The sequence below is a fragment of the Centruroides sculpturatus genome, unplaced genomic scaffold, assembly GCF_000671375.1.
Source record: "Centruroides sculpturatus isolate CEXI.00-Female unplaced genomic scaffold, Cexi_2.0 scaffold1067, whole genome shotgun sequence".
Classification (NCBI taxonomy): Eukaryota; Metazoa; Arthropoda; class Arachnida; order Scorpiones; family Buthidae; genus Centruroides; species Centruroides sculpturatus.
Genome location: NW_019385388.1, coordinates 242,228 through 265,914, shown reverse-complemented (window position 1 = coordinate 265,914; position 23,687 = coordinate 242,228). Strand labels below are relative to the sequence as shown.

The 23,687-nt window shown below is 33.0% G+C and overlaps 3 protein-coding genes and 1 long non-coding RNA gene across 6 annotated transcripts in view; 2 read left to right on the top strand and 2 right to left on the bottom strand.

The window, feature by feature from the left end:
- The window catches only part of LOC111638432 (oocyte zinc finger protein XlCOF6-like), a 42,029-nt gene that overhangs the window by 7,381 nt on the left and 10,961 nt on the right, over window positions 1-23,687 (bottom strand). The window contains exon 6 of the mRNA XM_023384139.1: window positions 8,533-8,840. Within this exon, the coding sequence (XP_023239907.1) occupies window positions 8,533-8,840 (308 nt within the window). The remainder of the gene's footprint in view (window positions 1-8,532; window positions 8,841-23,687) is intronic.
- On the top strand, window positions 5,621-18,503 carry LOC111638426 (zinc finger protein 14-like). 2 transcript variants are annotated; one of them, XR_002758863.1, is made up of 3 exons: window positions 5,621-6,068; window positions 6,454-6,669; window positions 7,671-7,711. XR_002758863.1 is itself a non-coding variant. In XM_023384136.1 (3 exons), the coding sequence occupies exons 1-3, from the start codon at window positions 6,042-6,044 to the stop codon at window positions 18,340-18,342; spliced, it is 561 nt and encodes a 186-aa protein (XP_023239904.1). In that variant the 5' UTR covers window positions 5,621-6,041; the 3' UTR covers window positions 18,343-18,503. The 2 variants fall into 2 exon arrangements, 1 of the variants encoding a protein (XP_023239904.1); XM_023384136.1 differs by lacking the exon at window positions 7,671-7,711 and adding an exon at window positions 18,025-18,503.
- LOC111638425 (zinc finger protein 596-like) lies at window positions 8,362-11,235 on the bottom strand. 2 transcript variants are annotated; one of them, XM_023384133.1, is made up of 4 exons: window positions 10,922-11,235; window positions 10,443-10,718; window positions 9,836-10,057; window positions 8,362-8,840 (listed from the first exon to the last, which is right to left on the bottom strand). In XM_023384133.1, the coding sequence occupies exons 1-4, from the start codon at window positions 10,922-10,924 to the stop codon at window positions 8,523-8,525; spliced, it is 819 nt and encodes a 272-aa protein (XP_023239901.1). In that variant the 5' UTR covers window positions 10,925-11,235; the 3' UTR covers window positions 8,362-8,522. The 2 variants fall into 2 exon arrangements, with proteins under 2 accessions (XP_023239901.1, XP_023239902.1); XM_023384134.1 differs by having other exon boundaries at window positions 9,842-10,057; window positions 10,922-11,224.
- Window positions 13,340-16,751, top strand: LOC111638428. The gene is made up of 5 exons (XR_002758868.1): window positions 13,340-14,086; window positions 14,635-14,742; window positions 15,229-15,339; window positions 15,819-16,487; window positions 16,561-16,751. It is a non-coding gene; the product is annotated as an uncharacterized LOC111638428 (long non-coding RNA).

The window sequence follows — 23,687 nt, the reverse complement described above, 5'->3', positions numbered from 1 at the left end:
CGCAAAAACCCGCATCTAAAATAGTATAATAGAAGCCAAGTTTTTCACAGTAAGCCTTAATCCTGTCCCTCTCCCCCGCGGGAGGAATATCGAAAAATCCCTTCTTAGTGTACATTCTGTTGACGTACCCTATTAAAATGCAATCAAAAATGCAAAAAACCGCATCTAAAATAGTATAAATAGAAGCAGAGTTCATTACAGTAAGCCTTCCCCGTAAGGCTTACAGTAAGCCTTCCCCGTAAGGCTTACCGTAAAGAACTGTCCATCTCCCATGTTTAACAAAATAATATACAGCCTATGTCCACCCTGAAGTTCCATTCTAAATATTGGCGAAATAATTTTTGAAATCGGATGAGTAGTTTCGGAGATTACCTGCTGCATACAAACTAATATACATACATACAAACATTATCTCTTTATAATATTAGTATAGATTTTAGTAAAAGTACGTCACGCAACGACGATTACACTGACGTAGTATGTCGACTTTTCCGGGTTGCAGCGAAACCACGCGGAGAAGTGTGATTTACAGGCGTCACGTCTATTTTTTTATGCGAACCAATAATATAGATTGATTTTTTAAAATACCTTTCCACTCTGGTATTGTTAGGCTTTTTACAGGTCTTCAAAGACCATTATTCAAGATTATTATTATTATGATACTTGCCCAATTTGCGCAATCCGGCATAATGCAGTTATTAAAGCTATTGTGCGTAGTTAAAATTAAGACAGCATCGGAGCAATTATGCCAGATATTACAGGTTCCGACAAGTAAAGAATTTTCATAGTCGTGCCACAAATAAGCGACGTATTGTTTATTGACCATTTGTGACATCCGGGATGAGAAGAATTTCCCGGGTTAATAAAACAGCCGAGATCCCGTTCGAGAAACCCTACACAAAACATATAGTGACACGCCATAACCAAAAATTAAAAAAAAAAAAAAACTAATAAGTAGGTTTTAAATTAATAAACACAAATGTATTCCGACAGTCTGTGAGTTAATTATACTTTCTATTTGCAAAATTTCTTCAACTTTAACACAAAAAGGGCAAAACAGAACTTTTAAGAAATTTGCGAAATTTTCCGGGTTAAAAAACAGCCGAGATTCCGTTCGAGAAACCTTACACAAAACGTTTGTAAAAATACAGACGAATAACGTCGAATTATTCTGTTTAATTAAAGTTCAGACTATAACGGTGCAAATTTCGTACGGGATACGATGCGTATATAAACTATAGCGGGGTAATACCTATGTAATGTATTTATTTATTTAGATTTTGCTTTCTTCTTCCGGTTCCGTATTCACTTCTGAATGCAGGATTAGTATTATTATAACAATCTCAATTGTGCTTCGCGCGCGACTTCTTCCGCTTTCTTATTTTTCCCTTCACATATATTGCCTAACCGACTTTTTCCTTCTTTTTCCTGGGCTTGTTCCCCTCACACAGAATTTTTCCCTCTAAAATATTTCTCAAACTTTCATATTTACTTCCTCGGATGACGTGGCCGAAACATCCCGTCTTTCTTCTTTTAACTGTATTTAAAACTTGTTTTTCTTTCTTCATTCTTTCCAAAACTTCATCATTTCTTATTCTGTCTGCCCGAGATATCTTTAGAATTCTTCTATATAACCACATTTGGAACGCTTCAGCCTGTTTAGAATATTTTTATCTAAGGTCCACGTTTCTACTCCATAAAACAAAACCGACGTCGCGTAGGGCCTTAATATTCCAACTTTAAGATTTAAATTAAAATCTTTACATTTCAAAAATTTCTGCATTCCGATAAAAGTAGCCGTGACATTTTCTGTTCTAGATTTAATTTCTTTAATGCATCTGCCGTCTTCCTGTATGTTACTTCCCAAATACTTAATCGATGAAATTGTTCTGTTTTCTATCTGCAACGTTGCATTATCTATATTTTTCTTGCGTGAAATAAGTACTTTTGTTCTCTTATAATTTGTCTGAAGTCCGTAGAATTTACTTCTTGAATTAATCTTTTCCATCAATATTGTCAAATCATTTATATTTTCTGCTAAAAGCACTGTATCGTCGGCATAACGTGTATTATTTACATTCATCTCATTTATTACAATCCCAATGTGTTCTGTATCTTCTGAAGCCTCTTTAAAAATTTCATCCGAATAAATATTAAAAAGTAAAGGTGATAAAATACATCCTTGCCTTACTCCTCTTTTTATTTCTATTTCTTCGCATAACCCAGAATCAATTAAAATGTTGACTTTCTGTTCTAGTAAAGATTTATTATAATTTGCAATTCATTTCTATCAATTCCTTTCTTCCTAAGTATATCTATTCATTTATCGTGCGGAATTCTTTCAAATGCTATGAGCAAAAGGAGCTTCTCTCGTTCCACGAGATTTTCTAAACCCAAACCGCGTGTTGCTTAAATCTTCTTCACACTTTTTATATATTCTTGTATGAATTATTTTTAAGAAAATTTTTAAAACGTGACTGATTAGGCTTATAGTGCTATAATCAGCACAGTTTTTGCGTTATCATTTTTGGGAATTGTTATAAACGTAGACATTAAAAGATGTACAGGAATTACACCACTTTCGTAAATAATGTTGTAAAAATCCACTAAAATATCTTCATCCAGTAATTTCAAAATTTCAGCGGGAACTTCGTCTTTACCTTCTTTAGTTGATCTAATTGCATTCTTACTTCTATTTTCAATATTGTCGGTCCTTCTTCCTTTAGGGTCCCACACGCGTTAAGGAAATTTTTTGAAGAATAAGTGCGCGGGCCCGGCCTCGAGGAATTCCTGTTAGTGTGTGTGGGAAAACTGTACCGTTTCGCCGGAGTAGAAACGAAAAACCATTCGAAAAGCCAACCGTAACGTGTGCGCCTTCGTGACGTTCGGTTGTGAGGTCTCTGAGTAGTGAGAACAATGTCTGGTGAATGTTTGGAACAATTAACCTTATTAACTTTTATTGTTTATAAATTATTTTCGGATCAAAAATTTCTTGAGTAAATAATTTTAATATTTAGAAAACTTCTCAGTTGATTTCTTCAGTTTCATAAAACACCTCGATACTCTATTTCATTTTCTTTTACATTTTAAAAAATTTATTGTTTTAATATCCAAGTAAATTAAAACACAACAACTTAAAATAATATTTTAACAAAAAGACAAAGTTTAATAGGGAAATTGTTTAATATAACAATTATTTAAATTACATTTGTTACTTATACGTTGAGAAATAATAAGTTTTGTAGATTATTACGTTCGATCCAGCCAGTTATACCCGATGGTTTTTCCTCTATAAAACTTAATCTGTGAATTTTTTTGGTAATAAATTCGACTGGCCGTTCATCTTTCGCCGATAATTGATGCTTTTGAATAAATTTTTTAAGAGAAATCTAGGGCTATAGATTCATCTATAGCCCTAGATTTCTCTTAAAAAATTTATTTGTGAATGTGTCTCTTTAATCCGATTTTCAGTTCGGTAGACTATCATTTACAGCTTTCATGTTAGGAACTTCTTTTATTGGTTTGTCAAATGCATTTCGGACTTATTTGTATTTTAAGTCCCTCTTCAGTACAAACTGTTTTCTCCATCCATATTCAAATATTCTTTCCAAAAAATCACTTATGGCAGCTAAAAGTAGTTCCTAACCTGAAAGCTGTAAATGATAGTCTACCGTACTCAAAATCGGATTAAAGAGACATATTCACAACGAAATAGCAGCTGCCATAAGTGATTTTTTGGTAAAAAATTAATCTTTGATCAGCGCTATCCAAATCACTGCTACTACTATTTACACCGTAAACTTTAATGCACGTGTATTTCCCGCGAGTTTTAATACAATTTATTTCCAATAAACATCCGCGAACAGCCATTACTTCGCCATCGGATGCGCGGTCGACTGTATAACTGAGAGATTTTCCTCCTCGTGGGTGGGCGATAGGAAATTCCGAACTTCCTCGAGGCCAGTGCACAATTATTCCTCAGAGGATTTCCTTAACGCGTGCGGCCCTCTTTACAGGCCCCGGTCTACAGCAAAGAAATTAAATTTGCAACCTTAACTTAAACGCACGAAATATGTTGAAACTGAACGGGAAGATGATCAAGTCGGTGTTAAATATAAAAATGAAGTGTCTCGGTTTTCTAAATTACGTAAAAAAGATATAGGCCCAGAAAAGCATCATTCGGTGCGTGAAGTGCAAAGATTGGGTGCATGAAATATGTTTCAAAGTGTTACTCGGAACTATATGTTCTATTGTGTCGAATGCGCTGCTAAAACGGCAAACGGAAACAATTATAACATAAAAATTTGTGTTTATAACCGTTATTCACTTCACTCAGTGTCCATATTATGATTAAGATGGTTCATATTATATATACATCTAATTAAAAACAAAGGTTACATTTGTGTGAATACATCTATTATTATTCGTTATTTTAATAAAGCTTTTTCTTCAAGCCGATTAACTGTTACTTCTGCGCTTGTGTAAAAGGATAAAGGAAAGACTCGAAAATATTTTATTTTTGTAAATGGTCTTTATTTCAAATAGAAGATATTCTTGGTCATTATCAAGTGTTTATTTAAAAATTAAGTGGTCGATAGTAGAGATTTTCCCCTAATAGAAAAGCCATCATTATTTATCGTGCCAAACGAACGAAATCCGTAAAAGATCCTAAGCTATTTTATTAATGCGAGTCTCCGTTTATTACTGTGTATTTCGAGATAGCGAAATAAAGCGTACAGTACAAGCTTCTGAACCCGATAAATTAAATATTTCCATTTAATACGAGTTTAAAAAACGTCTGGGGTCAAAATAATTGTATTGTCTCTAACACGAGTCGAACCATAAAAATAAACGAATATAAAATAATATGTTTAAAAGGAGATTTAAAGATTTTTACACGGAAACACATCTGGAACAATAGACAACTTTCAATCCGTTCCCAGAAGTAAGGATCGATCGACGTGAAATAAAATGTCTCGTGTCGAGTTTCTCCGCAAGAACACACGAAAAGTATCATCAAATAACATTTTCTTTAATGTCGGAAGCATTTAAATACTTTTTGATTTACGATTATTTTTGTTAAAATCTTTACATCGTCATCCGCAAAGAAAAAAATTTAAACAAGAGTTTTGTCTTTTTGATTTTTAAAACTGGTTTCGTATAAAATAATTTATTATTCTTTCATTTTTAAAATATTACGTACATAAATTAATTTACAAACAAATCATTTGTGAGGAAACTTCGAAGCGAAGGTCTACAACAATCCAAAAATAATAAAACCGAAACTCGTTTGCTACTGGAAGAAAGTAAAATGCCAAAATGCATAAAATACGATTTTAAAAGTACTTTTTATTCTACGTTTGAAAATATGACGAATAATATGAATGCGAAAACGTAAATATGTGAAATCGGCCATAAATCACAGGAATAAAATGCAATTACAGTATTTATGTGTTTAAATACACGCGCATTTAATCACCGTCGGAGAACAATGAAATTTATAACATTGTTTCTCCGCATTGTTGTTTTCATTTTCGGCAAAATTTCTGCAAAATTAAACTAAATTAAATTAATTACCATCAGAAATGATGAGAAAAACTTTTATTTTGTAAAACGCTTTTTAGATGGCGATGTTATTTCAAAATTCGTCAAACAACACTTTCGATCTTAATCTCGTATCGTACCTAGAATACATATTATAAATTAGACCACAATATTTCTAATATTATCAATAATTTCTGTTTAAATTTATCAATAATTACTTATTTTTACTCGACGGAATTTTTTGAAAGGAAGGAAAACATCAATGTCCGATATGCAGTAAAACATTTGGAAACGAACGATATTTACGAAGACACGCGCGAATTCACACGGATGACAAGCCGTTTAAATGCGACACCTGCGAAAGTTGCTTTTTGTATCAGAGCAATTTAAGACGGCACCAAGCGGCGCATTCGGATGAAAGACCATACAAGTGCAATTACGAAGGATGTAAATGGAGCTTTAAACAAAACTATGAATTAAGTCGGCACGTGTACAGAATGCATCCTCAAGAGATTTTATCTAAAGTAAATACTACCACAAATTCGTTTAAAGTTGAAATACCAAAAATGTGTTCTGTATTGTTTATGGTGTTATTAAACTACTTCGTATTATTTTGTTCAAATCACGAAATATATTACTTTGTTAAAATTAAATGCAAATTACAGTCGAAAAGACTTCCAAAAAACAATTGCTCGACTGTGTGTAATTGCTAAACTCAATAATAATAAGATTTAAGCAAATTACGCCGCACCTCGGAAGCTATATTTTTATAAAATAATTTACCGTAAACGTAGTTTAATAAAACTTGAACATAATCATTTACTTTTAATTTGGACATCGTCGCGATTAAATAGATCGTGGAGATCGATTCGCAACTTGTTCTTATAAATAAATTCATTTAATAATTAGACGTCACCGAATGACCCGAAGATAGAAAGCCGTAGATGTGATATTTGCGGGAAACTTTTTTATTGTCCAGCCGCTTTAAGAATTCACTCGAGAAGACACACCAAAGAGCGGCCATTCTTCTGTAAATTTTGCAACTGCACGTTTCCATACCAAACTTCCTTATACAAACACATCAAAAGGATCCACTCGAAAGAGGAAACTCTATCTTCCTGCCAGGTAAGTGTATAAATGTGTTAATTACTAAACTTTTAACACCCAATCGACTATTATAATAAAAAGTAATAATAATTTACTTATGTCACCAGCACATATTGTTTGATGATATATAAATATATTCGACAAACGAAAACACTATCCTATATTAAGAAACCGATTTCTTAAACCAGAAGAAAAACACTATTTCCTTATCCGAAGAACTAAACAATCATACATTTAAATAATTATTTCGAGTTTATTGGTTATAAACAACATAAACATCAATTTATATCGAATGTAATATAAAAAGCATCATTGGGTTTTCACGAGACGGAAAGTATAAAATCCGATAAATCACGTAAACAACTAAAGAAGTTTCAGTTTATTATTGTGAATAAAGAAATGACAATTAAACTGCACGCGTGCGAACCCGAAGATTTAAGTATTTAATCCGCAATCATTTTAGAAAATGTCTAGGGTAGAAATAAACTTACAATACACGACACAAGTTAAATAATAAAAATAGACTAATGTAATAAAATAACATTATAAAAAGCACTTTTCAACACTTTGTACATAGTTTTATTGACGAAATACATAACGTTATAAAACTTTAAATAAAAGAAATCGGGCCTCCTGCACCTAAGATTTCCATATGAGGTTTCGACGTTAATCTATCTAATCCGTTCTCGAAATTCTGAAAAGACTGACGGACAGATGCACGGACGGACGGACGACATTAGAAATTTATAAATCTATAATTTTTTAAAATTTCGACTTCATATTTTCACCAGCCCGAAACAGTGTTTTTATCCCCCATTGTTTAAAAGCCATCCAATAAGTAATGACAAATTGCGCTGACAGCAACCCGCACTCGACGGCTGTAGTAAATAATGTTTTATTTATACACATTCGAGAATATAAAATCGTTACGAGTTTTTGTATTTTAACATCCAAATCGGTTTTTTAAAAAAAATTCGAATGCCTAGGTATATTAAACGTTATCGAATGTATCATTACAGGACGTAAAAGACGATATTAAAGATGTTGTAAGCGAGAAAAAAAAAATGAATTTGATCCGTGTTGTAGCGCGGCGATTCGTTCCGAAGAAGCACAAAATCGACGTGAAGAAAACGTCTGTGGAATGACAAGCGNAAGAAGTTTTCTGTTCATAGATTTCGTGGCGTAAAAAAAAAAAAATGCATATTCGCAAATGAGCTGGAGGAATTTGCTCTTTAAACGCTCTTTTTTCAGTGAAATCTTTGTTTCTCTTGATTGTTATTGTTTTAATTTGTTTTTTCAATGTGGATTGTTTTTATTAACACTTTGGCCAATTGTGATCGCGAGTTTTAAAACTTTGGCCAAAGTAAGGAGACAGCGACTCCTCTTTTACAGGAGCTACCATACCAGATTTTGCTTCTTAAAGTTCTGATTCTAGCAAACTTTTTGCTTATATAATAGATGTCTCGACAGCAATCACTAATAGGTTGAAGCTAATATCTGTGTGTAAATGTTCTCTATAACGTTGAAAAATTAATGTCTTTATGACTTAATTTGTGTTTATAGAAAAACAATATTTAAACTCGACATAATCTCCATATAATTCCGAATTAGATTATTTTTTACTGTGGTAATTTTCAAAAAGAAAAAGTTCTAAACTTCACCAAAATAATTGAAAATTTTTATTAGTAATTTATATTTGATGTAAATCATTACAATTTTGAATATTAAACAACGTTTGCGATTTTGTCACTAAAATTTAAATGTAAACTCATTTAAAGTCTTTACCTGCCGATGACGACAGATTAAAATCGAAAGAAAAATTTCAGAAAAACAATCGTAAAGTGAAAAGTTTTTATCATTGAAAATGTGGCTTAATGATACTTTTTCGCGTGTTCTCGCATAGAAACTTCATCGTCGAACTTCACTCGACACAAGACGCATTCCAATTCGTATCGATCGATTCTCACTTCCGGGAACAGATCGAAACACGTCGATTGTTCCGCATCTGTTTCCAAGTAAATGTCTTCGCCAGTGACCTGGGCATCGCGCCACGCGTCGCTTGTCATTCCACAGACGTTTTCTTCACGTCGATTTTGTGCTTCTTCGGAACGAATCGCCGCGCTACAACACGGATCAAATTCGTTTTCTTTTTTCTCGCTTACAACATCTTTAATATCGTCTTTTACGTGCTGTAACGACACATTCGATAACGTTTAATATATCTACGCATTCGAATTTGGTTTAAAAAACCAATTTGAGTGTTAAAATACAAAAACTCGTAACGATTTTACATTCTCGAATGTGTATAAATAAAACATTATTTACTACAGCCATAGAGTGCGGGTTGCTGTCAGCGCAATTTGTCATTACTTATTGGATGGCTTTTAAACAATGGGGGATAAAAACACTGTTTTGGGCTGGTGAAAATATGAAGTCGAAATTTTAAAAAATTATAGATTTATAAATTTCTAATGTCGTCCGTCCGTCCGTGCATCTGTCCGTCAGTCTTTTCAGAATTTCGAGAACGGATTAGATAGATTAACGTCGAAACCTCATATGGAAATCTTAGGTGCAGGAGGCCCGATTTCTTTTATTTAAAGTTTTATAACGTTATGTATTTCGTCAATAAAACTATGTACAAAGTGTTGAAAAGTGCTTTTTATAATGTTATTTTATTACATTAGTCTATTTTTATTATTTAACTTGTGTCGTGTATTGTAAGTTTATTTCTACCCTAGACATTTTCTAAAATGATTGCGGATTAAATACTTAAATCTTCGGGTTCGCACGCGTGCAGTTTAATTGTCATTTCTTTATTCACAATAATAAACTGAAACTTCTTTAGTTGTTTACGTGATTTATCGGATTTTATACTTTCCGTCTCGTGAAAACCCAATGATGCTTTTTATATTACATTCGATATAAATTGATGTTTATGTTGTTTATAACCAATAAACTCGAAATAATTATTTAAATGTATGATTGTTTAGTTCTTCGGATAAGGAAATAGTGTTTTTCTTCTGGTTTAAGAAATCGGTTTCTTAATATAGGATAGTGTTTTCGTTTGTCGAATATATTTATATATCATCAAACAATATGTGCTGGTGACATAAGTAAATTATTATTACTTTTTATTATAATAGTCGATTGGGTGTTAAAAGTTTAGTAATTAACACATTTATACACTTACCTGGCAGGAAGATAGAGTTTCCTCTTTCGAGTGGATCCTTTTGATGTGTTTGTATAAGGAAGTTTGGTATGGAAACGTGCAGTTGCAAAATTTACAGAAGAATGGCCGCTCTTTGGTGTGTCTTCTCGAGTGAATTCTTAAAGCGGCTGGACAATAAAAAAGTTTCCCGCAAATATCACATCTACGGCTTTCTATCTTCGGGTCATTCGGTGACGTCTAATTATTAAATGAATTTATTTATAAGAACAAGTTGCGAATCGATCTCCACGATCTATTTAATCGCGACGATGTCCAAATTAAAAGTAAATGATTATGTTCAAGTTTTATTAAACTACGTTTACGGTAAATTATTTTATAAAAATATAGCTTCCGAGGTGCGGCGTAATTTGCTTAAATCTTATTATTATTGAGTTTAGCAATTACACACAGTCGAGCAATTGTTTTTTGGAAGTCTTTTCGACTGTAATTTGCATTTAATTTTAACAAAGTAATATATTTCGTGATTTGAACAAAATAATACGAAGTAGTTTAATAACACCATAAACAATACAGAACACATTTTTGGTATTTCAACTTTAAACGAATTTGTGGTAGTATTTACTTTAGATAAAATCTCTTGAGGATGCATTCTGTACACGTGCCGACTTAATTCATAGTTTTGTTTAAAGCTCCATTTACATCCTTCGTAATTGCACTTGTATGGTCTTTCATCCGAATGCGCCGCTTGGTGCCGTCTTAAATTGCTCTGATACAAAAAGCAACTTTCGCAGGTGTCGCATTTAAACGGCTTGTCATCCGTGTGAATTCGCGCGTGTCTTCGTAAATATCGTTCGTTTCCAAATGTTTTACTGCATATCGGACATTGATGTTTTCCTTCCTTTCAAAAAATTCCGTCGAGTAAAAATAAGTAATTATTGATAAATTTAAACAGAAATTATTGATAATATTAGAAATATTGTGGTCTAATTATAATATGTATTCTAGGTACGATACGAGATTAAGATCGAAAGTGTTGTTTGACGAATTTTGAAATAACATCGCCATCTAAAAAGCGTTTTACAAAATAAAAGTTTTTCTCACCATTTCTGATGGTAATTAATTTAATTTAGTTTAATTTTGCAGAAATTTTGCCGAAAATGAAAACAACAATGCGGAGAAACAATGTTATAAATTTCATTGTTCTCCGACGGTGATTAAATGCGCGTGTATTTAAACACATAAATACTGTAATTGCATTTTATTCCTGTGATTTATGGCCGATTTCACATATTTACGTTTTCGCATTCATATTATTCGTCATATTTTCAAACGTAGAATAAAAAGTACTTTTAAAATCGTATTTTATGCATTTTGGCATTTTACTTTCTTCCAGTAGCAAACGAGTTTCGGTTTTATTATTTTTGGATTGTTGTAGACCTTCGCTTCGAAGTTTCCTCACAAATGATTTGTTTGTAAATTAATTTATGTACGTAATATTTTAAAAATGAAAGAATAATAAATTATTTTATACGAAACCAGTTTTAATAATTTAATTATATTCGATAAAATCAAAAAGACAAAACTCTAATTAAATATACATCTACAACCCGCAGTGGCATTTCAACATTTGCAGTTGTGTTTCGGTTAATTTATTAAAACATTGACGTTTTGTTTGCGTAAAATTAACTGGAAATATCCGTAGATAAAATGCGCATCGGGCGTATTATGATTTTTTAAGTTTCGTAAATGATACAACGCGGTACAACGGTATATAACTATACCGTTAATGCGTAAGGGGACGATGCTCCTAAACTTCGTTCTTAAACCCTTGAACTAAAAGATAGAAAACGTAGGCAAGTTGCTCGAAGTACAGTACGTAGTAGGGATGGCAAATTTACCACTTTTTCGGACATCTTTAAGTAATAAAAAATCTTTGCAGCGTGTTTAGTAAGCTATTCCACCCGATTCTACAATCTAACATTAAACAAAGTTCTTTTCGTGAGAGTAATGGAGATTCCCCACGAAAATAGAGTTAGAATAATACATATTTTGCACAATCTTAAGGCGTAATGTTAGAATCTTGTAATAAATATTTGTATTTAATTATTTTAGATAGTTGTTAGAAGTAAAAAATTTATTTAAAGTTCAAATTTTAATGTTATTTTACAATAATATTGCATTAACGTCCGGTCGTAATGCGGTGTATTCAAAATTGCTATTAATTTAAAAAATACGTGAAATATTTACGTATTATTATTATTTCTAAATATTAAAAAAGGAGATGTTTACTTAGTTTTTAAGAAAAACGTTGATTGTAAAGATTTTAAACCTTTAAAAATCTCAAAAAACTGCGGAGCACAAATCACATACGATAACTACAGCTTTCTGTACAATTTACAGCGCCTCTCAAACCCAACAAAGTTTAAATTAAAATTAAACAAAAAATATCTCACATAAAATTAATAATTAGGTATATTGTTGCTTATACTTACCTGTTTTTTTATTTCCAATGTCCCTTTAGCCCGTTTAAATATCTATAAACACAATATTTTCTACATAAAAATTTCTAGTATGGATTTTTCATTTACCGAATTACGTTGACAAAAAAACGTTCGGTAAATTTCAAAAATTTACCGAACGTTTTTTTTGTCAATTTATCGGTTAACCGTTAAATCGGTATACAATCTCTACTATCGACTTCGGGACAGTCCTGTTTTCGTTTGATCTGTCGGAACAGGATCCGAATATAACTTTGGAAATCAATTGTAGTTTAATGTGTATAAGTACTTGATTTGATACGAAAACTACTTTAAAAACAAAAAAAAGCACAGATCTGCCGAAATCCGGGATAGAACCGGGAATTTTTCTAACGCTCTCCCAACTGAGGTATTTCGGCCGCGAATGCCTGGCATTTCATTTACTTTTTGTACTGTACATCTCTGCGCTTATCACCATTGTGTTAATTCCTGTTTCGAAGCATTCTTTACCAATAATTATGAATTTTGACCGAATTCACATATCGTGAAGAATGACAATTTTATATACACCCTCCTTCTTTATAATTCTTCCAATCTCTGTTCCATATTGAACCATTAACAAAATTATTGAGGAAACTATGTCAAGATCACTCTACTGCTCCGGAGAACCCGAAATGTAATTCGGGGATCTAAAAATTCGCAAAAGTTTTGACTGAAGTATGATGAAACATTTAAAGAATTTTCTTCATACTTCAGTCGTTATTATACAATAACGACGACTGAGTCGAGTTTTCGAATTAAAAGAGAAAATAAATAATAAATTATTCATTAAATCTTCTTTAATCTTAATTTGAAGCGTAACAAAGGAACTCAACAATTGGCCGATTGTTTGTTTGCTCTTATTGTTGTAAAGAGTGCGATTTCGAAGTCTTGGAAAATGAATTTAGATTTTTCTGGGTATCGTCCCTTGGTTGATCCCTTCGGGTGAGAGATTTTTAACAATTTATTCTTATTTATTCAAATAACAATTCACAGAAGAAATTATAGGTTTTAAGGCGAAATTTCTCGACCAAATTATAGTTAATCGACAGCAATTCCCTTAATTAAATATAAAGCTTTTGATTCTCGGATACTTCTACAAGTATCGAAAGATCGCCATCGATATTAAACTAAAACCGTTATAAATATGCTGAATAATTAGCAAAATAGCCGAAGAAGAAAACGATAAATCTTATATTGTGAAGTAATGTAAAATTCGTAGAGGAAATCGAATTCGGCAAAGTAAAATACCGAAATTTCTTGAACGTTTTTGTGTCTTACAATGTTTATACTGTAATTTCCGCGGTAAAGAAAGACTGTAATTACTCATAAGCCGCACAGATTCGTTCAGTTTATAGTTGAATGTGAAATTTTATGAGGGATTAAATGAAAACTTTCTTTACAGTATAATAAATTCTCTGTTTTCTTTCAAAATACTCTTTGGCAAACATTTGTATATTTAATTTCAAAATCAAAAGAAACCCCTCGATAATAAATATTAATTGTGTTACAAATTTTCTCTGTTTATATTTAGGGAGAGATTGGATACGCGCGGATTCGTCCATCGAAACAATACGGATCATTTTAGATTGCGCGCGAAGAGGAAGAAAGGCCTCCTACGGCGGGACGAATCGGTACAATGTACTGCCGAATGTCCTAACGTATTTGACAATAACATCAAATCCGCTTGTACAAAGGCGTTGAATAAGGTTCGACCTTTGTATCGGAGAATGTGCGATCGCTTCGAGAGGTAAATTATAATACCGAGTATTTACATTATAATATACGGTAGTACGAGTGTGTTGCTTTTAACGATGAGGATGTGTTCCGAGAAATACGTTGTTAGCGATCATCATTTAAATATACAATATACACAATGATAAGTAAAATTCGTAGACGTTTGTACGTAAAAAGGTACAAACGTCTACGAATTATTCGGCTCTATCGTAATATAACGTCGTATTTTCGATCCGTCCTTAAGTACTGTACGTGTAATCAAACTTCGATATAGTGTCATATTTTATTCGCTTCCGAGACTGGCACTAAATCGAGTGAGGCGCTAAACTACATCAAACGATAAGAATTAAATATAGTATGAGTTGTGCACACAAGTTTTTGAGTTAGCAGTTAGAAGAGGATCCTTCCATTCACAAAATAACAATAAACTTATTAACGCGATATATAATTTGTTTTTGAAATATTGATTGGGGAATTTTAATATATTCTATTTAAAAATTAGAAGAAATGAATGAAAATTATGTATTTATTGTATTGTAAATTCTTTCTCTTCGTGTTTAGTGAGAGATTGGTCGAAGATACTTTTGAAAATAACGTGGAATATCGCGAGAAAAGTCCGTTGAAGAAGGTTGGATCTTTCTTTAAATCGATGTGGAAGCCGGTTAAGAGGTAAGTTTTTCTATAGACGTACGTTTAAAGTTTGTATAAATTGGCACTAAATCGAAGGTGGCGCGAAACCGAACTACCCGAAACACCAAAAATTATGTCTATTATTAAAATCTGCACACAAGTTTTATTTTAAAAGCTGCGTAATTTGATTATAAACACATAATTTTCCCGTATTCTCTGGCGCTATATCGAAATTTGACGATATAATCTTCTTTCGAGCGAGTGTCATTTCTAATTCGACAAAAATATAGATTCAAAAACGAAAGAATAAAACTTTATTAATGGTAAATTGAATTTAAAATCTTACCGAAAGATTTAATAGAAAGGTCCACGCTCTCGCTACGACGTAATATATTCGCCGTCGGTCAATAGTGATAAGCTTGAACCTCGATATAGCGTCCTCGATAGCTTTTGATATAATTCAAATATAGTTACACGTTTTCAACGAGTAATATTACTTCTAACATTGTTTTTTTCTATGTTTAGAACCGTGCGTAAGTGGAGAGAGGGTGAAGAATCCGAGTATGCTCGGTTGGAGTAAGATCTCTGTCGATATCCGAAGAGATTTATTTCTGGTTTGGTCCGAGTTCGTCTTGGGTAAGTGTTGATCGCAATACTTTTGTATTTTACAGTAAACATTTAAGAGATTTTGCACTGTCATTTTATAAGTACAATACAATCGACGGTCATATTTTACAATTAAATGATTGGACAAAAAAGAGAAAAACTAGTAGATTAATGTTATTGCGATTTTACATACAGATAGCCTAGGTTTTTAGGGCCTCGGGCATACGTAATTTTTGCTCTCTGTGAGATAAAACTTCGTCTCGCAACACTGCGAAATATCATAATAGGATGTAGAGATAAGATTATTCGGTAATATGCGTGAATATGTTTAGACGAAAGTTCTAAAATAATAAAATTGACAATAATAAATTATATTTGATACATAATAAATCATACATAGCAGCAACAATTACCGTAATTACTAAACAATAATAGGAGTGATTTAAGAATAATTTAAATATTTGAAATTTGTAAATGAAAACCTTCATAATTTTTATTTTTTTACACAGATCTTGGAAGAGATTCGGAGATTTCGGTCTCTTTCTATTTGTTTTTCATTGTTTTGTTTATTTGTTTCTTATATGTCTTTGTCGTTCGGTATCGTTGTTGTACGCCTTTCGTTCTGTATTTTAGAAATTTAAAGTTAAAAAACAAATTAAAAGAATTGAGGAATTTAAAAAATTGTGTCTCTACGATAATGTCTTTCACCGAATTTGACCTCTCACCGATTTTGACTCGTCTGAACGTGCTTATTTTCTGATTTCGACTCTCCAGAATTGTGACTACTTTTGAACTTTGACTACCGAATGATCTATCCACTAATTTTGACTCCCAAATTGTGTCAATACTCGAATTTCGACTCTCGATTTTGTCTATTTACTAATTTTGACTTTCGAATTATGTCTATACTCGAATTTTGACGCTTCCTATTAATTTCTTCACTCGATCTGTGTCGAATCCCGATCGAAATCTGCTGAGAATTGCATCGAAAACGAAAATATAAGTTAATCCTCGGCAACGTTAACTGTATACTACGTCCATAGAATTTATTGAATGTCTGATGAACACGAGAACACACGGAAAAACAAGACGGGAGAAAGGAAATAATTTACCAAATACAAATGCGTATGGAAATTTTTGAGATAAAATCCTTGTTCAATGAAATGTATTCCGAATTGGTAAGTGGAATTTCTTTTTTGCACGAAAATATAAATTTGAATAAATGTTGTTAAGCGTTGTTTATCGTTTCAGACGGAATTGGTACACGAAAATTTTCGTAAAGAAAAAACTGGGATTGGTTCGAACTAAATTTAAATTTAAAATAGACGTGATTCGATCGAAGTCCTTGGAGGAAATATTCTCCCAAAAGTATTGTCTGGTATCAATTAGTACATTTATCGTCTTGTGATGCGAATGCCAATAGAATCATTCTCTTTGTAAACTCTTTTGATTCCTCAATAAAGCTTTTAATTTCATTTGGCTCCAAGTTATTTCAGAATTACATAATCCGCGAATAACATACGAATAATACGCGCTGAGAAAGTTTTAAATTGTGCGAGATTGTAGACAAGTGTCAGGTTATAAAGGCGAAATTTAGGCAATTCGAGTTTTTTTCTAGAAACGACTGGAAAATAATATTTTAGAACTTTCAAAATTCGCCAAATTTAGCAACTACCGTTATGATTTCGTAAGGATCTGTCTCTTTCTCAAAACACTACGAGAAATTCACCTGTGTACCAAACGCGCACACACTCGTGTGTCACCTCGTTCTATCGCTCTGTTCTAGCAAACTTTTTCGGGTTTATATTGGATCTCTCGATATTGCTCACCGACAGATTGAGGATGACCTCGGAATACTAATACTGGGCATAAATAAATGTTCTCGATGAATCTATAACATTGAAAAATTAATGTGTTTATAGATAAACAATATATAAACTTCGTACAATTCCGAATTAGATTATTTTTACTTGGTAATTTTCATAAAGAAAAAGCTTTAAACCAACAACAACAGTACAAAGTTTAGGCTAACCCACGAACATTCCCGATTGAAATAGGTTGACGTCATTCGGCCGACCAATCGGGCCCATCTGGATATTTAGTCGCGCATCGGAAGGACACTAGGATTTTTCCCATATTTGATTACCCGTATTCTCTTTCGCTGCCTTTTGCCGTTATTGCATAAAAATTGCAGACGTTCTAATCTTTTGTTTTGTGCCCGTGTGCTTCGGCTTCTCAGCAGACACCACCCAAAAGTTTCACCGGCGCACCTCACCCAGGGATACGTCGAGGGAATATCGTTCACATCCGGGTATAAGAACATTTTTCAAGTCACGTCGAAAAATTATTGTAAGCTTCTTATCGTTTATAATAACAAACAATAATAACAATAATAAATACAGTAATAATAATAATAAATGTTTCGGTATCCGCACTGCTATATATTAACCCGCATCAATCATTCGGTTTGACTGTGGAACGAATAATCTAATAAGATCCCATAATTTGTAAGGCAACTCTTTGACCTAACGTAATCGAACATATGAATTTTACCTGTTATAATAGAGTTGTATATATAAAGGGTGTCGCAAAAGTTTGGATCCATAGAAATTATGTCGAGTATTGTTTATTTTATTACAAATAGAAGCGTGGCCCGAGTAAGAAAGAGACAATTATATAATTATTGAAACAACGTGTGCTCGTGNGTCGTTACAGCACGTAAAAGACGATATTAAAGATGTTGTAAGCGAGAAAAAAGAAAACGAATTTGATCCGTGTTGTAGCGCGGCGATTCGTTCCGAAGAAGCACAAAATCGACGTGAAGAAAACGTCTGTGGAATGACAAGCGACGCGTGGCGCGATGCCCAGGTCACTGGCGAAGACATTTACTTGGAAACAGATGCGGAACAATCGACGTGTTTCGATCTGTTCCCGGAAGTGAGAATCGATCGATACGAATTGGAATGCGTCTTGTGTCGAGTGAAGTTCGACGATGAAGTTTCTATGCGAGAACACGCGAAAAAGTATCATTAAGCCACATTTTCAATGATAAAAACTTTTCACTTTACGATTGTTTTTCTGAAATTTTTCTTTCGATTTTAATCTGTCGTCATCGGCAGGTAAAGACTTTAAATGAGTTTACATTTAAATTTTAGTGACAAAATCGCAAACGTTGTTTAATATTCAAAATTGTAATGATTTACATCAAATATAAATTACTAATAAAAATTTTCAATTATTTTGGTGAAGTTTAGAACTTTTTCTTTTTGAAAATTACCACAGTAAAAAATAATCTAATTCGGAATTATATGGAGATTATGTCGAGTTTATATATTGTTTTTCTATAAACACAAATTAAGTCATAAAGACATTAATTTTTCAACGTTATAGAGAACATTTACACACAGATATTAGCTTCAACCTATTAGTGATTGCTGTCGAGACATCTATTATATAAGCAAAAAGTTTGCTAGAATCAGAACTTTAAGAAGCAAAATCTGGTATGGTAGCTCCTGTAAAAGAGGAGTCGCTGTCTCCTTACTTTGGCCAAAGTTTTAAAACTCGCGATCACAATTGGCCAAAGTGTTAATAAAAACAATCCACATTGAAAAAACAAATTAAAACAATAACAATCAAGAGAAACAAAGATTTCACTGAAAAAAGAGCGTTTAAAGAGCAAATTCCTCCAGCTCATTTGCGAATATGCATTTTTTTTTTTTTACGCCACGAAATCTATGAACAGAAAACTTCTTACTCGAAAGATGGGAATATTGGGGTCACTAGAAAAAGCTTGGCAATACACTTAAGAGAATACAAATATGACGTTAATAAAGGACATAATAACACAGTTTTGGCAGTCGTGGCACAAACAGAAGGAGCGAACGTGAAATGAGATGAAGCGAGAATAGTTGAGACAGTCCATTCTCCGATGATTGCGTTAGGTATGGAGAAGATACAAATATATAAGGGTAAAGTGAACAATAGTTGCCGAAATGCAAAAGACGCAAATGCTCTCTCCCAATGGCCTGGAAATACGAAATACAAAAAGAAATGAGAGTTAAAAACCCCATTTCTTTGTTCCAGTTGTTCGTTGTGGAACGATAGTTTCCTCAGGATGGCATATAAGAATAGGCTGAAAGCGTTTAAATATTAAATTGCAGTAAGTTCAGCAAGTGTTCTGGTCTTTAATTTTAGTTGTAATATGAAGTAGTTTAATTAATAACACCGTAAACAATAAAGAACACATTACTGTTATTTCTACTTTAAACGAATTTGTCGTAGTATTTACTTTAGATAAAATTTCTTGGGGATGCTTTCTGTACACGTGCCGTTGTAATAAATATTTTACTTTAAAGCTCCATTTACAGCCTTCGTAATTGCACTTGTATAGTCTTTCATCCGAATGCATCGCTTGGTGCCGTCTTAAACACCTCTGATCCAAAAAACAACTTCCGCAGATGTTGCATTTAAACGGCTTCTCACCCGTGTGAATTCGCATGTGTCTTCGTAAATTTAATTTCTTCCCAAATGTTTTACTGCATATCGGGCATTGATGTTTTTTTTCTTTTTTTTTAAATTCCGTCGAGTAAAAATAAGTAATTATTGATAAATTTAAACAGAAACTATTGATAATATTAGAAATATTATGGTCTAATTTATAATATGTATTCTAGATACAACACGAGATTAGGATTGAAAGTGTTGTCTGACGAATTTTGAAAAACATCGCCATATAAAAAGCGTTTTACAAAATAAAAGTTTTTCTCACCATTTCCGACGATAATTAATTTAATTTAATTTAATTTAATTTTGTAGAAATTTTGCCGAAAATGAAAATAACAATGCGGAGAAATAATGTTATAAATTTCATTGTTCTTCGACGGTGATTAAATGCGCGTGTATTTAACCCCTTCTCGGTAACTTTTTTGTAGAATTTTTAATTACACATAAAATATACTTAAAATTGAAAATAAAACGAAAGATATGCGTTAATTCTGAAGAAAAAGCTTCAAACTTTATTTTCCATTGTCTCGCCTTTCTGTGAAATCTGGCACCAATGANCAAATTATACCACAATAATTACGACAACCTTACTGCTCAATAGACTATAGCTTATTTACTTACTTAAAAATATGTTAATTTTGAATTATTATTTTTTTGCGGGTTTGATAAATTTTATTTCATAGATTTAATTTTCGAGCGCACGTCTGCCGCTGCGTTGTCTCTCTCCCGTATGTGTCTAATGTTTGGAATAAATTGGCTTACGTAATCTAAGTGTCGAAGTTGGCGAGGGGATGCTTTGTCCGAATGCTGCTTGAATTATATGCTACGGTTTTATATTCTAAGGTTCCTGCCTTCTAAGATATGGCGAAAATGTTTTACTGCCGAATGCGCCACCAGGAATTTGCAGTGGTAGAGACTATACTTTATCTGTGGCTTGGTAATGGCCTTAGACAAGAAGCCCAGAAGTTCGAGGAATTATTTTTTGTTGAAGAGCTGTTCCTATTGTGTAGTCTGACGCATCCACCATTAGTATCATTGAAACGTCCGATGACGGATAAGCTAAGAATTAGCTAGTTCTTTAAGTAATGATAAAAAGTTAACTGTCTTCCCGTATTCGACCGATGCATTTCGACATGGGATGTTAAGACTTTAATGGGACGTTACTATTAATACTTGAACGCACGTGTATTCATAGGCTTGTATGAACCAAAAAGTATGGGAAATGTGAAGTTTGAAAAGCAATCTTTTGGCATATGTAAGTTAGCTCTACCGAAAGTAATCTCAAACAAAGCAAGCTGCATCTCATGCCTCTATCATAGCAGTAAAGTTCAAAATACCACATACACCATTTAAAATTCAAAACTTATATGTATATTGAAAATAAACGTATGTACAGTTACAAAGTTCACAAAACAAACATTTACAAAATGTTAATTATAACAAAGTTCAACACGTATCCACTATCAGAGGTCCGTCGAAAAGACACCTTGCAACGAACTAACTCTAGTCCTTTAGAGTCTAACAAGACGAGACAAGCTTCGGCAACAGCAGGGCCGTTCCTAGGGTATCTGCCGCCCGGGTGCGAGAATAATTTTGCCGCCCCTTCCCTAACCCAACCCCTTCCCCCAAAGTTGTTAAAAATTNGAATAAATGTTGTTAAGCGTTGTTTATCGTTTCAGACGGAATTGGTACACGAAAATTTTCGTAAAGAAAAAACTGGGATTGGTTCGAACTAATTTGAATTTAAAATAGACGTGATTCGATCGAAGTCCTTGGAGGAAATATTCTCCCAAAAGTATTGTCTGGTATCAATTAGTACATTTATCGTCTTGTGATGCGAATGCCAATAGAATCATTCTCTTTGTAAACTCTTTTGATTCCTCAATAAAGCTTTTAATTTCATTTGGCTCCAAGTTATTTCAGAATTACATAATCCGCGAATAACATACGAATAATACGCGCTGAGAAAGTTTTAAATTGTGCGAGATTGTAGACAAGTGTCAGGTTATAAAGGCGAAATTTAGGCAATTCGAGTTTTTTTCTAGAAACGACTGGAAAATAATATTTTAGAACTTTCAAAATTCGCCAAATTTAGCAACTACCGTTATGATTTCGTAAGGATCTGTCTCTTTCTCAAAACACTACGAGAAATTCACCTGTGTACCAAACGCGCACACACTCGTGTGTCACCTCGTTCTATCGCTCTGTTCTAGCAAACTTTTTCGGGTTTATATTGGATCTCTCGATATTGCTCACCGACAGATTGAGGATGACCTCGGAATACTAATACTGGGCATAAATAAATGTTCTCGATGAATCTATAACATTGAAAAATTAATGTGTTTATAGATAAACAATATATAAACTTCGTACAATTCCGAATTAGATTATTTTTACTTGGTAATTTTCATAAAGAAAAAGCTTTAAACCAACAACAACAGTACAAAGTTTAGGCTAACCCACGAACATTCCCGATTGAAATAGGTTGACGTCATTCGGCCGACCAATCGGGCCCATCTGGATATTTAGTCGCGCATCGGAAGGACACTAGGATTTTTCCCATATTTGATTACCCGTATTCTCTTTCGCTGCCTTTTGCCGTTATTGCATAAAAATTGCAGACGTTCTAATCTTTTGTTTTGTGCCCGTGTGCTTCGGCTTCTCAGCAGACACCACCCAAAAGTTTCACCGGCGCACCTCACCCAGGGATACGTCGAGGGAATATCGTTCACATCCGGGTATAAGAACATTTTTCAAGTCACGTCGAAAAATTATTGTAAGCTTCTTATCGTTTATAATAACAAACAATAATAACAATAATAAATACAGTAATAATAATAATAAATGTTTCGGTATCCGCACTGCTATATATTAACCCGCATCAATCATTCGGTTTGACTGCGGAACGAATAATCTAATACAATCCCATAATTTGTAAGGCGCCTCCTTGACCTAACGTAATCGAACATATGAATTTTGCCTGTTAATAGAGTTGTATATATAAAGGGGGTGGCAAAAGTTTGGATCCATAGAAATTATGTCGAGTATTGTTTATTTTATTACAAATAGAAGCGTGGCCCGAGTAAGGAAGAGACAGTTATATAATTATTGAAACAACGTGTACTCGTGAAGTTATTATCATCGTTTTTTCATTCTGAAGGTCGATTGTGTGTTACAAGTTTAGTCATTAACATATTTATACACTTACCTCGATGCAAGATGGAGTTTCCTTTCCCGAATGAAGTTTTCTCGCGTGTCTATTTAAGTTACTTTTGGATGCGAATGTGCCGTTGCAGAAATTACAGGAAAATGGCCGCTCTCCAGTGTGACTTCTCGAGTGAATTCTTAAAGTAGCCGGAGAATGAAAAAGTTTCCCGCAGGTATCGCATCTACGGCTTTCTATCTTCGCGTCATTTGGTGACATCTAGTTATTCAACGAGTTTTCAGTTAATACTTGACAATATATGAAAACAGAAAATGTAAGTGTCGTAATATTTACTTTAGATAAAACCTCTTCGAGATGCTATATGTACTGTACATTGGTGTTTTCTTTCCTTTTAAAAAATTCGGTTGAGTAAAAATAGGTGACTAGTAAAAAATATATTGTTTATTAATATTAGAAATATTCTGGTCAAATAGATAATACGTGTTGTAGATACGATACAAGATTAAGATTGAAAGCGTCTTCTTAACAGGAATTTTTAAAAAACATTGCCAAGTTAAATGTGTTTCGCAAAATAAAGGTTTTACTCACTATTTTGATTTTGGTTAATTTAATTGAAATAGTAAGTACTGTAAATTTACTATTTTAAATCGAGTGTAGAAACTGTGTCAAAAACGATTACAACAATACGCAGAAATAATATTATAAAACT